We start from the raw sequence: 13,318 nt of genomic DNA, 5'->3' as shown, positions 1-13,318 counted from the left end.
CATGAGTTGCTCACACACTGCCACGCTTTGCTCTGAAATACACAGAACATGCATTTAATTGAATAGCAGCCAAATCAAAGCTGGTTTTATTTTGACTAATAGTGCAGAACTACAAAAAGTTATCACCGGAAACTTGCTGCTTCACAAACGTTTTTCCCACTGAGATCCTGAAAGCATTTAAGAGCCAAATGAGGCGATTCGGGAAGCAGAACATCCTCTCTGAGCGCTGTGGTTCTTCCACACTAGTCTGAACCATCAGTCATTAGACGTTTCCTGGGCTGTGATTTAGCAGAGCACTTTCAGAAAGCGAGTAGCTGACAGGGCCGTCCCCATTCTCTGTCCCATGAGAGCAGGAGGCCTTTCTGCGGTGGATGAACTCTCATTCCAGTGTTATCTTAAGGCCAGCACACACACTCACAGGATGGCTGTGCTTATCTCCTCTGTCCAACACAAACAGAGAGCTGACGCTGTGGTCATTTTCCCTCAACCCTTCTCAGCAGCAGAGCTTGGCCCCCATAATTCGGCAGAGATTACAAGTGCTGAGGTCGAAGCGTGGTTTTTTTTTTGCTCATATGCATGGCCACACTGAATCGGTAGAGGTTTTTCTGCACTCATTTTGAGGAAAATCCTGTAGAACACCATGAAAGGGATTTAAATATGATAAAGTAAACATAATACTATTCTTTTATTCTTAGCTGAAAGTGTCCTCAAAATAAGCACTAAATTTTATAAAATTTATTACATATTTAATAAAATCATACAAACCAATACCAGACAAAATACTGAGTATATAATATTAAATGCATCCATCTGCTGCTGAATGAGGCTGTAGGATCAGCTATCAAAATTGCACAGCAAAGACTATTTTCAGTGCAACGTGCATTACAACAACAGTGATATCAACCGGTACAATACGGCCCGATTGTGCTCTAATCACTATTTTGCGCTCAAAACAGCACTGAAGTAATAATGCAGCCACTGTGCCGTACCATGAACCTTTCAACAAGCTGTAATGATGCCATAGCCACACATTCTATGATGCAACATTCCTCAGTCCAACCAAATGTAAAGTTCTATTGTGCTGAACTATGGACAGGAGCACTACAACTCACAGTTTCCAAGAATTTATACAAACAATCACAATCGTACGGGGAGCGTGAATTAACCCACACAATGGGTAGTGAACGCGCACCCTATTTCGACCGAGTGAGGATGTTTAAACCTAATGAGTCTGACCACACAGAAAATAAAACAGGCCCTGAGTGTCACTGAACGAGCTGAAAGTGTGGAACATTCCAGAACAATGAAAAGGGGCCAATGTGTGCCTCAAACATGGAATTTCCACTTGCTTCGTTTTCCTTAATTATGTGAGAAAAAGGCTTATTCCCATCAACCTACTTATTTGACATTACAACTAATCTCACCAACATTCAATTTTACTTGAATTATATTTGGATAACATTTTAATCAGCATAAAAATCTCTATCAAGGACATGACAGCACAGTGAGCAGACAATATTACAAAATCATATACTGAAATATAGCTTATGGTCACTCAAAGAAAATGTATTAGTGTGGCTATACCATGGTACGTTTAAGTACCATCTCAATTTCAAAATGGTATATCATTGAAAATCAGATAAAAATCAAGTTAAATTTGTTTTTTAAATATTTATAACATTGTTTCATTTTATGAAACTGAATTTTTTTTATTTTTATATCATACTTATAACTATAAAGTGTTATCTTTATGTAATTATAAAAGTTATAAGCTATTTTTTCCTATTTTAATCTATAAAAGTGAAGGAAAAATATAGTTACATGATATTACCAATACACAACTGTGCCATGGCACCGCCACAGTACTTTCTGTAAGTGTTGGTACTCAAAAAAAAAAAGTGCAGAAAACAAGAAAAGGCCTCAAGAACGTTCCAGATCACTTGGACAAGACGTTCCAGCATGCTCGCCAACTGAAAAGAGAGTGTGATGCTCATGGGAGGACACACACATAGTGTAACAACAAATGATACATTCCAAAATGTGCAACACGCCGCAAAATATTTGGCTAAGCTTTGAGGAACATTTGCACTTTAGAAATAGACTTTAGGAGGGTGTGATAAGTCAGATTTCTCAACACTAAGCACTCAAAACAATACCATCAGAGATCTCCTCACATGATTTGAGAAATATTCTGCAACAAAAATCTGAAATTAGATCCCCAAATTTAGTGCAAGTATATTCCGTGAGTCTGGGGAATAGAAACAGAGAATTAACTCGTATAAACTCAAAAACTGCTGTCTGTGTTAGTAAATTGATGAGAAAGCATGTTGGAAAGAACAGCGTAAACAGACAAGTCAACAGCTCTGAAAAGCCGTCTGATCCTGTGAGGTCACCTGTGTGTGACTACACAGACAAGGACAGCGGGACTACGCACAAGGGGTGTTTGTTGGAGGGAACGATGGCCAATCAGGTCAGCCCTGGAGCGGCCACTGACTGACCATCGGGGCCTCCCGGGAGATTAATAGAGACTGACAGGCCAAGGCTAGGGTTGGGATCAGACCTCCCATTCACAGGTCATCCATCGAGTCTAACGACAGCCATTCAGCACAATGACAATAAGGTGTTTGTGTGCACAGACTGCAGAACCACCTCACAAAAACAACAGGATCAAAGTCACTGGGTGGATGAAGGAAATCTAGGTGCCTTGATCTTGGAATATATGGATGGGTGATGCATTTTATGCCAGCAACAAATGCCATAAACAACATATTGCATCTACTTGTAGTCCATTTTTTATCCAAAAAAAGTGCAAGACACTAATCAGTGCAAATCAGATTTTTTTTCAATTTTTAAATAATGACTGCGACAAATAATCAACATAACCACAAAGTGGAATTGTATTGTAAATTAAAAACACATTTTAAAAATACTTAACCAAAACATTGCTGGTTACCATCATTCTTCAAAATCATTCTTCTGTTTGTGTTCAACACAATAAAGAAGGTCATACAGGTTTGGAGGTGAGTGATGATGATAGAATTGTAACCTTAAACCACTGCGTTTGGCGAATACAGTCCATAATATAAGTATAATAACACTTCCTCCAGTGAAAAAGTTTATGTTTATAACAAATATGCAAGTAATCCACAAGCTGCATTACATTTGGATTATTGTGATGTTTTTAATCAACTTTCTGGACTCTTATTCTAAAGGCACCCAATAACTTCAGAGGATTCACTGGTGAGTAAATGATGTAATAATAAATTTCTCCAAATCTGTTCCTGAAGAATCAAACTCATCTACATCCTAGCCTGAGGGTGAGTACATTTTCATTTTTGGGTGAACTATTCCTTTGCAATTAAAATTTAAACTATGCAATGCAAGTAGTGATGCTTTTATATAAACAGTAACTTTAATGTGATTACTGAACAATTCAGTAATCATTTATTAATCAAATGTCAAACCAGCTGCACAGAACTGACATCAAATCTGATCCTTTGTTGATAACCTCTCATGCTGAACTTGCACAACAGGGCCAATGAGCTGTTTTCCGCCTGTAGCTGGAAAATGAAACGCTCTCCTGCAGGAGGGAGGGTGAAGCACATGTGTGTGCGAGTGGAATGCAGTCACAATACGAGGAGGAAAAGCATGAGAGTGGAATACAATGATTCCGATAGGAACCCCACCCTCTGCACCACGTGAGGCCACTTGTTATGATTCAACACACAGCCTTTGCACAGGGGCTCAGTCAACGGCTGCAGGTTCAGAGAAAAACACCAGCCGCAGTCGACAAAAAGCTCAGCAGAACCTGAACACCGTCGTGTCTGCAGGAAATCACAGAGATTTATAAACCCTGATTTCTTCATAAAAAGATTTTGAATAATAAATGAAAGCCAAATGACTTTGGAACAGATCAGAACTCCAAGAAGATTTAGGCAATTGTTAAACGGTGATATTTTAATGACCTTGTGAAATCAAAATTGAAAGTCTTGTAGCTTTTAGTTCATGTCTCTAAGCTTTGAGCATATTTTACATGCTAGTGAACTCCTAAAAATCGGCAAAACAAATATTCTCATCCAGTAAAATAGAACAAAAATATTAATAACACATTTTATGCGTTCCTAACACTCAGTCACCTTCATTAACAAATCACAACACAATGTAAAAAGTGTTTTTTTTCAGGTTGTGGTTTAAACTAAAAGCCATTGGCCTTTTTAAACACTTTTCGCCTCCACTTTCCTGTTTTAACAGGAAACACATCAACACCGCACCTGAACCATTTCATGGGAGTTTTTGAATTGATAGAGAACAGGTTCAAGACAAAAATAAGAGACTGAAAAAAAAAGCACAGATATTCTTGATGGTGAACCCAAAAGCGCATTATAATCCCCAAAGATTAGGGAACTATGGATTAGGATTTTTAAATTACTGCTGAGGGAAACCTCATGAGTTTTAATTACAGTGCAGACTGCAGTACATTCCCCACAAAAAAGAAAAAGGAAATGCAGGCTCAGATTATGCACATATAAAGGCACGAAAATCACCATGGAGATGATTTCCCAGAGAGCCACACGCTGTTGAGGTGACAAGCCTCATAATTGCTAACACAACATTTTTAGACCCATAAAAATGTTGCATTTTCTTAGCTTGTGCACCTCATTAAACACAAAAACCTGACTCTCTGATGCCTTGAGAAATCAGAATTAAAGTTCAAATAATGCAGGATGTGATTATAATCTACCAGCAGTTAGTACACAGTGCTTGTTCTGCAAAGAGGTCACATCTAATGTTCTCTAACATCACAGAGTATAAAATTACACAAGATGATGGTTTGTACACAAGAACGCTTTTATGCTTTCAAATGCTACACAGCCGCTGCCTTCAGTAAGTTATCAGTAAAAAAAAAAAAAAAAAACATTATGTAAGCATGCAGAGACACTATTAACATAAACATAATATCATATCTAAAGCTCTACAAACTAGTGTTGTCACAAATTACCAAAATTTTTACTTCAATACGATACCTGACTAAATGATCGCAATAATACCACTAAACCGATACAACAACAAAACCAAAAAAAGAACAAAGTCCCAAAATCATAAATGACCCACATGGGGTCTCTCTGCCCACCTTTCTAAAATGCGTTGATTTTTACAAAGCTCATCATTCTGAAAATCGAGGTGTGCTCTGATTGGCCAGCTATCCAGTGCATTGTGATTGGCCGAATACCTCATGCATGTGACTGAAATGTTACACCCTTACCATATTTGGAAACACACAGCATCACTACAACATGGTGGTGGCGGCGGCGGCAACAATACTACAGCAAAGAATAAAAGTATTCTTTCTTTGCATAAACATTTGGCGGTGTTATGCAAATCTTCCAACACAGTGAGGTAGATATGTGTGGGCGTGTTTAAATGAGACGTTTTAGGAAGGAGTGGACGAGTCTTAACTTTTATAAACAATATCTCTTTGGGTTTGAGACTTTAGTCTTTGCAACTTTACAGATCGTATATGCACGAACAGCTTGTAACACTCCAAAGACAAAGGAAAACTTGAAATAACATCATATGACCCCTTTAATAATAAGAACATTGATGCAAGTAACAAACAAAAGGACAAATGAAATAAACCTTGTTTTTAGGTTCAGCAGGTCTATTTAACAGTTGCATTCATGTAAGAGTTAGGCCTAATACAAAGTAAAGCACTGCATTAAACGTTCATACATTGATCCTTATTAAAGCTACTAAAGTTAGTCAGTCAAGATAAGCGAGTGATTTTCTCTTTTTCTTTTGTTGTATGATTAAAGGGATAGTTCACCCAAAAATGACAATTCTGTCATCATTTACTCACCTTCAAGTAGTTCCAAACCTGTATGTCTTTGTTCTGTTGAAGACAAAGGAAGATATTCTGAAGAATGTGGGAAACAGAGCAGTTCTGGAGCACCATTGACTTCCATAGTATTTTTTTTAAGTCAATGGTGCCCCAAAACAGCCTGGTTACAAAGTGTCTTCAAAATATCTTCCTTTGTGTTCGGCAGAACAAAGAAATTCATACATGTTTGGAACTACCTGAGGGTGAGTAAATGACAGTATTTTCATTTTTGGGTGAACCATCCCTTTAACATTATAGATACAGACAGCAGCAGGAATATTAGACTGCTGTCACTTTAAGAGCTACTTTATTGTGTTTATTTGACCGTTGAAGCACAATAACTCTTGAAAGAGATCTGAATTTGTGATCACATGCTGTCTGGTGTGTGACAGCACATGAGTACTACATTTTTAGGGTATTGCAATACCTTTTTTTTAGTACCAGTATATCGTGCAACACTACTGTCAACAAGTGCAAATGGCCACTACACATTTTGTTAAATTGCTTCAGCCATGAGAAAGCAAAAGGGAAAGCCTGCGTGCTCAAATATTTTCCCATGTCCCAAGTCACACTGAACTATCACATGCTGGGAACAGGCCAATCAGGTTAAACAAAGATACGACCATGGGAAAACCTGATTTGATAACTGAACACCTTTACCCTGAGCTATGCATTCTTAGTAAAAAATGCAGGCATACTCTTTGAAGGTATAACCTCTAGGACACTTGCAGTTTTGATGCGCAAAAACTAGAGATGATGAATGTTTATTTTTTTATGACAACAGTAAACCTTCCAGTAAAGCCTTCCTGTAGCTCAAACAGTAGAGCATGGTGCTACTAACAATTCCCAAGTTATTGGTTCGATTGCCAGCTGATAATCAATGCAATGCAATGTCACTTTGGATAAAAGCCAAATGCATAAATGTACACCGATTATGTTTGACTGCCTGATAATCACAAATAGAATATTTTATAATTTTCTGCTTTTAGATGCACTAACTAAACTATTCATCACTTACCTCTGAACAGCCTTCTTTACTTGACTAATACAGTGCATTTGTAACAAATAATTTTACCAGTTTTATTAGTATTATACATAAACTCTTAATTTAATGTTGCCTAAAAGTAAAAGTGTTCTGGAATCGGAAACCCAGAAGCACATTCTAGTGCATCACATGTCTATGTTTTTCATTATGTCTAAATGTAGTGGGAAACCCTATATTAAAGAACAAAAGCATAAATATCAATTTAAAATGTCAGCCAGACCAATTATAGGTTTATCCCTAGCAAAAACAAAACTTAATATTTTTTTATGTCCTTTCAGCCATACAAACTCCTGCCAAAGCGGACTTCACACTAGCCAGTCTGAGACACATGGGAATGGAATCACAAGACGTCAGTAGGGTGGGGACAGTCAGGCCCATGAAACTGTTATCGGTGTTTTTGGAAAGATTCTGAATTGTCATCTTTTAAAAATTTTCTCTTGTATCTTTCTAATTACTGTATAAAAAGTAATGATTCATTTGCATTTAATCACTTAATAGGTGCTTTATCCAAAGTGAATTACAAATGAGCAAAATTGCAAGCAATTTAGCCTAAACAGAGAGAGCTAAAGGCAGCATGTTGACTTCCTGAATACAATGCACACATATTGTAAAATGAAAAGTTGCGCAAAACAGGAAGACGCCACATTGCAGATAGAACATGCAAAACAATCCCAGAAACCCAAGCTGATAAATTATGCATGCAATAAATGACTAAGCTAGTTAAACACACTTGCTTATTTATTTAATGTATAACAAGGCACTTTTTATATCTGCCCTAGATCTCCAAATATGATCTGTAAATACACTGCAATCCCCAATGACTGTAATATTAAAGCTGACAATGACAGCACAGCATGAGATTATCTATGCACTACTTCACAGGATAGAGCTACAAAACTGATCTTTACATATAAACTGATCGAAATTCCAGACCAAATACAGGCAATTACAATTCTTCTCTTTAAATCTTAGAATATTCATATGGACAAGCTTACATGTTAGCATTACAAAATGCTTTTTTCATGAAAGCATCTATCTATTGCTAAGCCAAATATGCTTTAATGGAATAGTACACAGGGAAAAAGCAATATTATGGATAGAGGACTCATTAGCTCGAAGTTAAAAACATCTTAAAGATTAATTATGTTTTATTACAAACATACACTTTTTCACTTCACCAGATGTAAATTGATGGATTGGAGTCATGTGGATTACTGTGATGTTTTTATCAGCTGTTTGGACTCTCATTCTGACGGCACCCATTCACTACAGAGGATGCACTGGGTGAGCAAGTGATCTAATGCTAAATTTCATTTCATCTCAACTCGCGGGATGGCTTGAGGATTAGTACATTTTCATTTTCGGGTGAACTATTCCTTTAAAATCCGGTGGTGTTCAGAAAGATAGACTGATAATCAGTCTTTAAATGTCTGGTCTACTTGATATACAGCATCATTTTGGTCTCCAAAAATGAAGCAACCTTCAATGCCATTACACCACTGTGCATTCAACAGTAAATAGTAGCGGTTCACAGGTAATAACCGACTTATTTAATGGATTGTTTACATAAATGATTCCTTACATAATAGCCATTCCTTCTCAAGTGAGAAATGCAAAGCATTTTAGGCACAACAGCCACAGTCACAAAATAATGAGATAAAAATAAATATACAACCACTTGGATTGCAAAACAGCTGCGTGCAGTATGTCATGGCATAAATAATGCTTATTATCGGAATTTATTGAATTGAATACATTATAATATTATATACCCATTTAATTTCACAATTTTCATTATATTTATGTTTTGCAATCTAATGACTACAATAAAAATCAAATCAATTCTGCACAGTGCTTATTAGAAGAAAAATGAAATCAGTACTGGATGTAAAAATAAATTATATCAGTAGATTTCTAGTTATTATACAATGTGCCAGTGAATAAAATGTGACAATAGAAGCAGGCTTGCAAATCAGCTGTCACAATTGGTTGGAGGACGAGACGATTACGTCATCATCTGCTCTTCAACACTCCTGCTGATCTTAAGAGTTTGTGCTCTTAAAGGGGGTTCTCATTAAGGTTCTGTTAATGCATTGTCCACTTCTTCCTAATCACACTCTACAGACCAAAACAAACCTAATCTAGGCTTTTATTATGTCACATCAGCAGGTGCCCCAGAGGCTCAATATCACTTATGCATGAATTATTAAGGGCCAAAGAATATTCTCAGAGGCTAAGGGTTTCCAGTAAATCAGCAGGGAAGACCCCCGACCTGATGCTTTACCCCAACCCCCTTCATTCAATGCATTCATGCACTGCCCGCCTAAAAACTAGTGATCGACCGATATTGATTTTTTAGAACCGATACCGATACCAATTATTTGCATGTCTATGTGCCCGATAACCGATATGCAGAACCGATATTTATTTACTGTTATAAAGTAAATAAATGACTGCGTGAAGTAAGTCCATACTTCACTTTGGTTTTTCCTCCTTTCAGTCATCTTAACAAATTTTTTTTGGAGAATTAGCAGTCTTTCACGCAGGGCTCTAGACTCATTCTTCCCACTGATCTCACTTTTGCGCACGAGCACATAATTTGGTTGCAATTTGTTTTTTGTTTTTGCTACAACATTTGCATGCTGATGAACTTTTATCATAGTTTATAGTTATATGGTAACGAAAGTTTTCAACATTCAACTTGTTCTTTTTCATCTGTATTATTTGTGATTTAAATTTTGTGAACAGGAATTCCTTTTTTCGTGCGCTTTTTACTTTCAAATTTGCGATCTTGGTGTCACATTTTACAAGAAAAGATCATTGTCTGTTTTGCTTATATCTATACACCTTTAACTTTTTAAGACTAAAACAAAAGATGGATTCATTGTTATTCTTAATTAAAAAGCGCAACAACAATAAAACAGTACGTTGACAATGACAAACTCTTACATAACATTTATCAACAAAAACGAATAAGACGAGGCATGGCATAGGACACACCACATGCTGTACTATATACCTAGTATATTACAGAATGTTTAGCAAACTCTGAGGAAGCAAATAAATATTAATATATATATTTTTTTAATTAAGGAAAGCCTCCATAGCATAACCTGAGGTAAACAGCAAAGATAACAAGCTTCTCAAAACGAAAACAAAAAGAAAAGTAAAACTAAACTGGCTGTAGCTGACAGGAGTTTTTTCTACAAGAATACCACCACATTCACCTTCTCTGGTTTAAGAAGCGGTCTTTTACTTTAGTTTGAAAACAAATCCATCCGTTGCGCTCCATCCGCGACGCGCACCTTCACGCTCGTGCTGACGCGGCGAGTATGAACCAGGCTCTACCCACTAAGCGCTCGTGCTGATAGCACCTCTCTTCACGTGATCAGTGGAATCTGACTCCTGCTATAATGTGCTGCGGCTGGCAGCGCGCGCTGTATGAAGCAGACGCTTTGGAGCAGCGCAGACCTGGCACTCGTACAAATGCGACCACGTCAAATTTTAACTCGCAAACAATTACCATTTTGGTCGCAGTCTAGAGCCCTGTCATGTTCAATTTAATCTTCGTATTACAACAATAAAAAACATTTTATTTATAAAAAGCTTTAGCAGCAACACTAATATTAGCAGTAAGCAAAATGAACATAGAAAGTCTAATGTTTTCAAATGGAGAAAATAAAGGAAAGGAGTCATATCAACTTCATTTTTAACTACAGTTTTAGTAGGTTTATAAGCTGTTTAATAGGATAAAGAGTGAAGAATAATTCACTGGATAATGTTAATTCACGGAATAATATTCTCTGGAATATTGGAGTATAACAAGCATTGTATTTTATTGCATTTCTCAACTGGCATGCTCTAAATGATGCTGCTGACAGCGCGGTTTATCTATGCCTTTACACAGAACTATAGGCTACTCAAACTGCGATCGATCGCGGAGATAATAAATTATTAATTTCCATAGAGTTGTATTAATTTAGATGTTTATAAACGAAATAATGGTTATATAGTAAGTGTTAATACAATTTAGGGTGCTTCAAAAAAGTGAATCTTGTTAAAAGTTACATGCGGTGGCCGTGCTGAGCATTTCTTGAGCATCAACCGCTGAGTGAACTGCAATATGAAAGCGGCTTCACGAGACTAATGATGAGCATATAGACAACAGAGAGAGAATTACATTCAATGCTTTTCTTTCCAACATGCAATCATTCATGGCTGTATTATTTAATTCATGCAAAGTTACGTCTTTATTGGGAGAGGACTCGACGGATTATCTATGTGACTCCGACTTCACGAGACTAATAGACCACAGAGAGAATTAAATTCAGCGCTTTTATTTCCACCATGTGCTAATTCATGGCTGTGTTATTTCAGGCAAAGTTATAGCCTATCTTTAAAGGGACAGGGCTTGACAGAGTATCTTATTTATCATATTTCTTAGAGCCAAGTTGCATTTAAACTATATATCAGGCATTTATGTAATACATCTAATTTGTGCATTAATGCCTGTAATATTAAATAGTTTACTAACTACAGCAAATCAAGTACCTGCACGCCGTTGCTGTCTCGTCTCCCCTCAGATGCGCTGCAATTGCGATCCTGCGCGCAATTCTGAAAACGTCCACAAGATGGCGGTGTTTATCGGGGAATCCGATATTACAAAACCGATATTCGATTATGGAAAAATGCTTAAATATCGGGAAAAATATCGGTAAATCGATATATCGGTCGATCTCTACTAAAAACACTAATTTCCTACCAAATCTGGCGTGCAATCCAATGCATCTGCAGATGCCAAAGCATATGCATGCAAGACCAACGCGCGTTAAACACCCCATTTATCCCGCGATTGTTTGCTAGATGCATCTAAAACATGCTGAGCTAATATTTAAGCAAAAATAGCAATGCATTGCGGAGCTTGCATTGTTAATACATGAAAACATACACATTGCAAATAAACGCACAGCCACCGGTGCATTTCAGGTTAACGTTACATCACTTATATGACCAGTTTCTGCTGACCATCAATTGACATCCTAACCTAACAAACCATGTTTATTACATTCATCTCCAACATCATCCAGCACTATTATGCAGCTGGTCAGATCTAATCTGACAGTTTTGCATGCATCTCTGTGCTACAAACAGCAAGCAGCGATTTTAGCCCCGGTAAATGACCGGCTGATGCCTGGTAAGAAACGTAATAGTTTCGAACAGCAACAGGGACTGATTTTTTTCATACTAACGTTAGACTATTAATGCTTTACTACACCTCTCCAACATAGCCGTGACATGCCATTAACTGACTCAAAATGCATTAGAGAAGTCACAACAAAGCTGCCGCCGTGATTTAGCCGTTCCAGAGCCACTTGTACGTTACAAAAAGAGAATCTATGACAGATCGTGCCCACGTTTCTTTACTATAAGAAGCTCGCGTGCTGGGGGAATGAAGCTCGCGGCGCGAAGCGTTAAGCTCGCTGCGGCCTGCGCTCGCTGGCGGCTCCGCGGACTCACCTCGGTCGGTTGGCTGATCTCGAACAGGTCGAGCCGGTTGGCGTTCCAGTGGTTGATGATGTCGGCGAGTTTCCGCCGCTCCTCCTCTCGGCTCCCCGACATTCTCAAATCCCGACTAAATCTAGAAACAATCCGCCTTTCTCCTCGCTGGTTCGGTTTTATCCACTCAAACGGGCTTATTCTCCGACGACCTGAAATAAAAGTAAATCTGTTACACCCAGAAACTGGGCTTTCAAACGCGGTTTCTGTGGTGAGCGTCGCTCTTTCCCGCAGTCGCCGGTTAACGCACCTCAGCTCTACCGTCGACCGCTTGTATTGTTTCCGCGTTCCCGGCTCTGGTTTGTCTTATCGCGCTCCGTGCGCGCTCCCTGTGGCAAAGCGGTGCGCGCGCCCAGTGTAGACTCCAGACTAAATTCACGAGGGACGCTGACGGGAACGCGCACGGGAACAAATGTGACCCTGGACCACAAAGCCAGTCATAAGGGTCTTTTTTTTTATTTATTAAGATTTATACATCATCCGAAAGCTGAATAAATAAGCTTTCCATTAATGTATGGTTTGTTAGGACAGGACAATATTTGGCCGAGATACAACTAGGCCTATTTGAAAATCTGAGGGTGCCAAAAAATCTAAATATTGAGAAAATCACCTTTAAAGTTGTTCAAATGAAGTTCTTAGCAATGCGCATTAGCCTACTAATCAAAAATTAGTTTTGATAGGATATATTTACAAAATATCTTCATGGAACATGATCTTAATATCCTAGTGATTTTTGGCATAAAAGAAAAACCAATAATTTTGACTCATAGCCTGCAATGTATTGTTGGCTATTGCTACAAATATACCTGTGCTACTTATGACTGATTTGTGGTCCAGGG

The 13,318-nt window shown here is 37.9% G+C and overlaps 1 protein-coding gene across 9 annotated transcripts in view; it reads right to left on the bottom strand.

The window, feature by feature from the left end:
* LOC306844254 (afadin-like) overlaps window positions 1–12,812 on the bottom strand; it is a 114,278-nt gene extending 101,466 nt beyond the window's left edge. For 5 of the 9 annotated variants that reach the window (XM_079376241.1, XM_079376243.1, XM_079376246.1 and 2 more), the window contains exon 1: window positions 12,441–12,812. In XM_079376241.1, the coding sequence (XP_079232367.1) occupies window positions 12,441–12,542 (102 nt within the window). In that variant the 5' untranslated portion in view covers window positions 12,543–12,812. The remainder of the gene's footprint in view (window positions 1–12,440) is intronic. The other 4 variants (XM_079376244.1, XM_079376249.1, XM_079376242.1 and 1 more) reach the window with 3 other exon arrangements.
* Window positions 12,813–13,318: the final 506 nt, after the last annotated feature.

Source organism: Barbus barbus (genome assembly GCF_936440315.1).
Source record: "Barbus barbus genome assembly, chromosome: 24".
NCBI lineage: Eukaryota > Metazoa > Chordata > Actinopteri > Cypriniformes > Cyprinidae > Barbus > Barbus barbus.
Note: the sequence above shows the minus strand (reverse complement) of the source record. Positions and strands in the feature narration are given on the sequence as shown.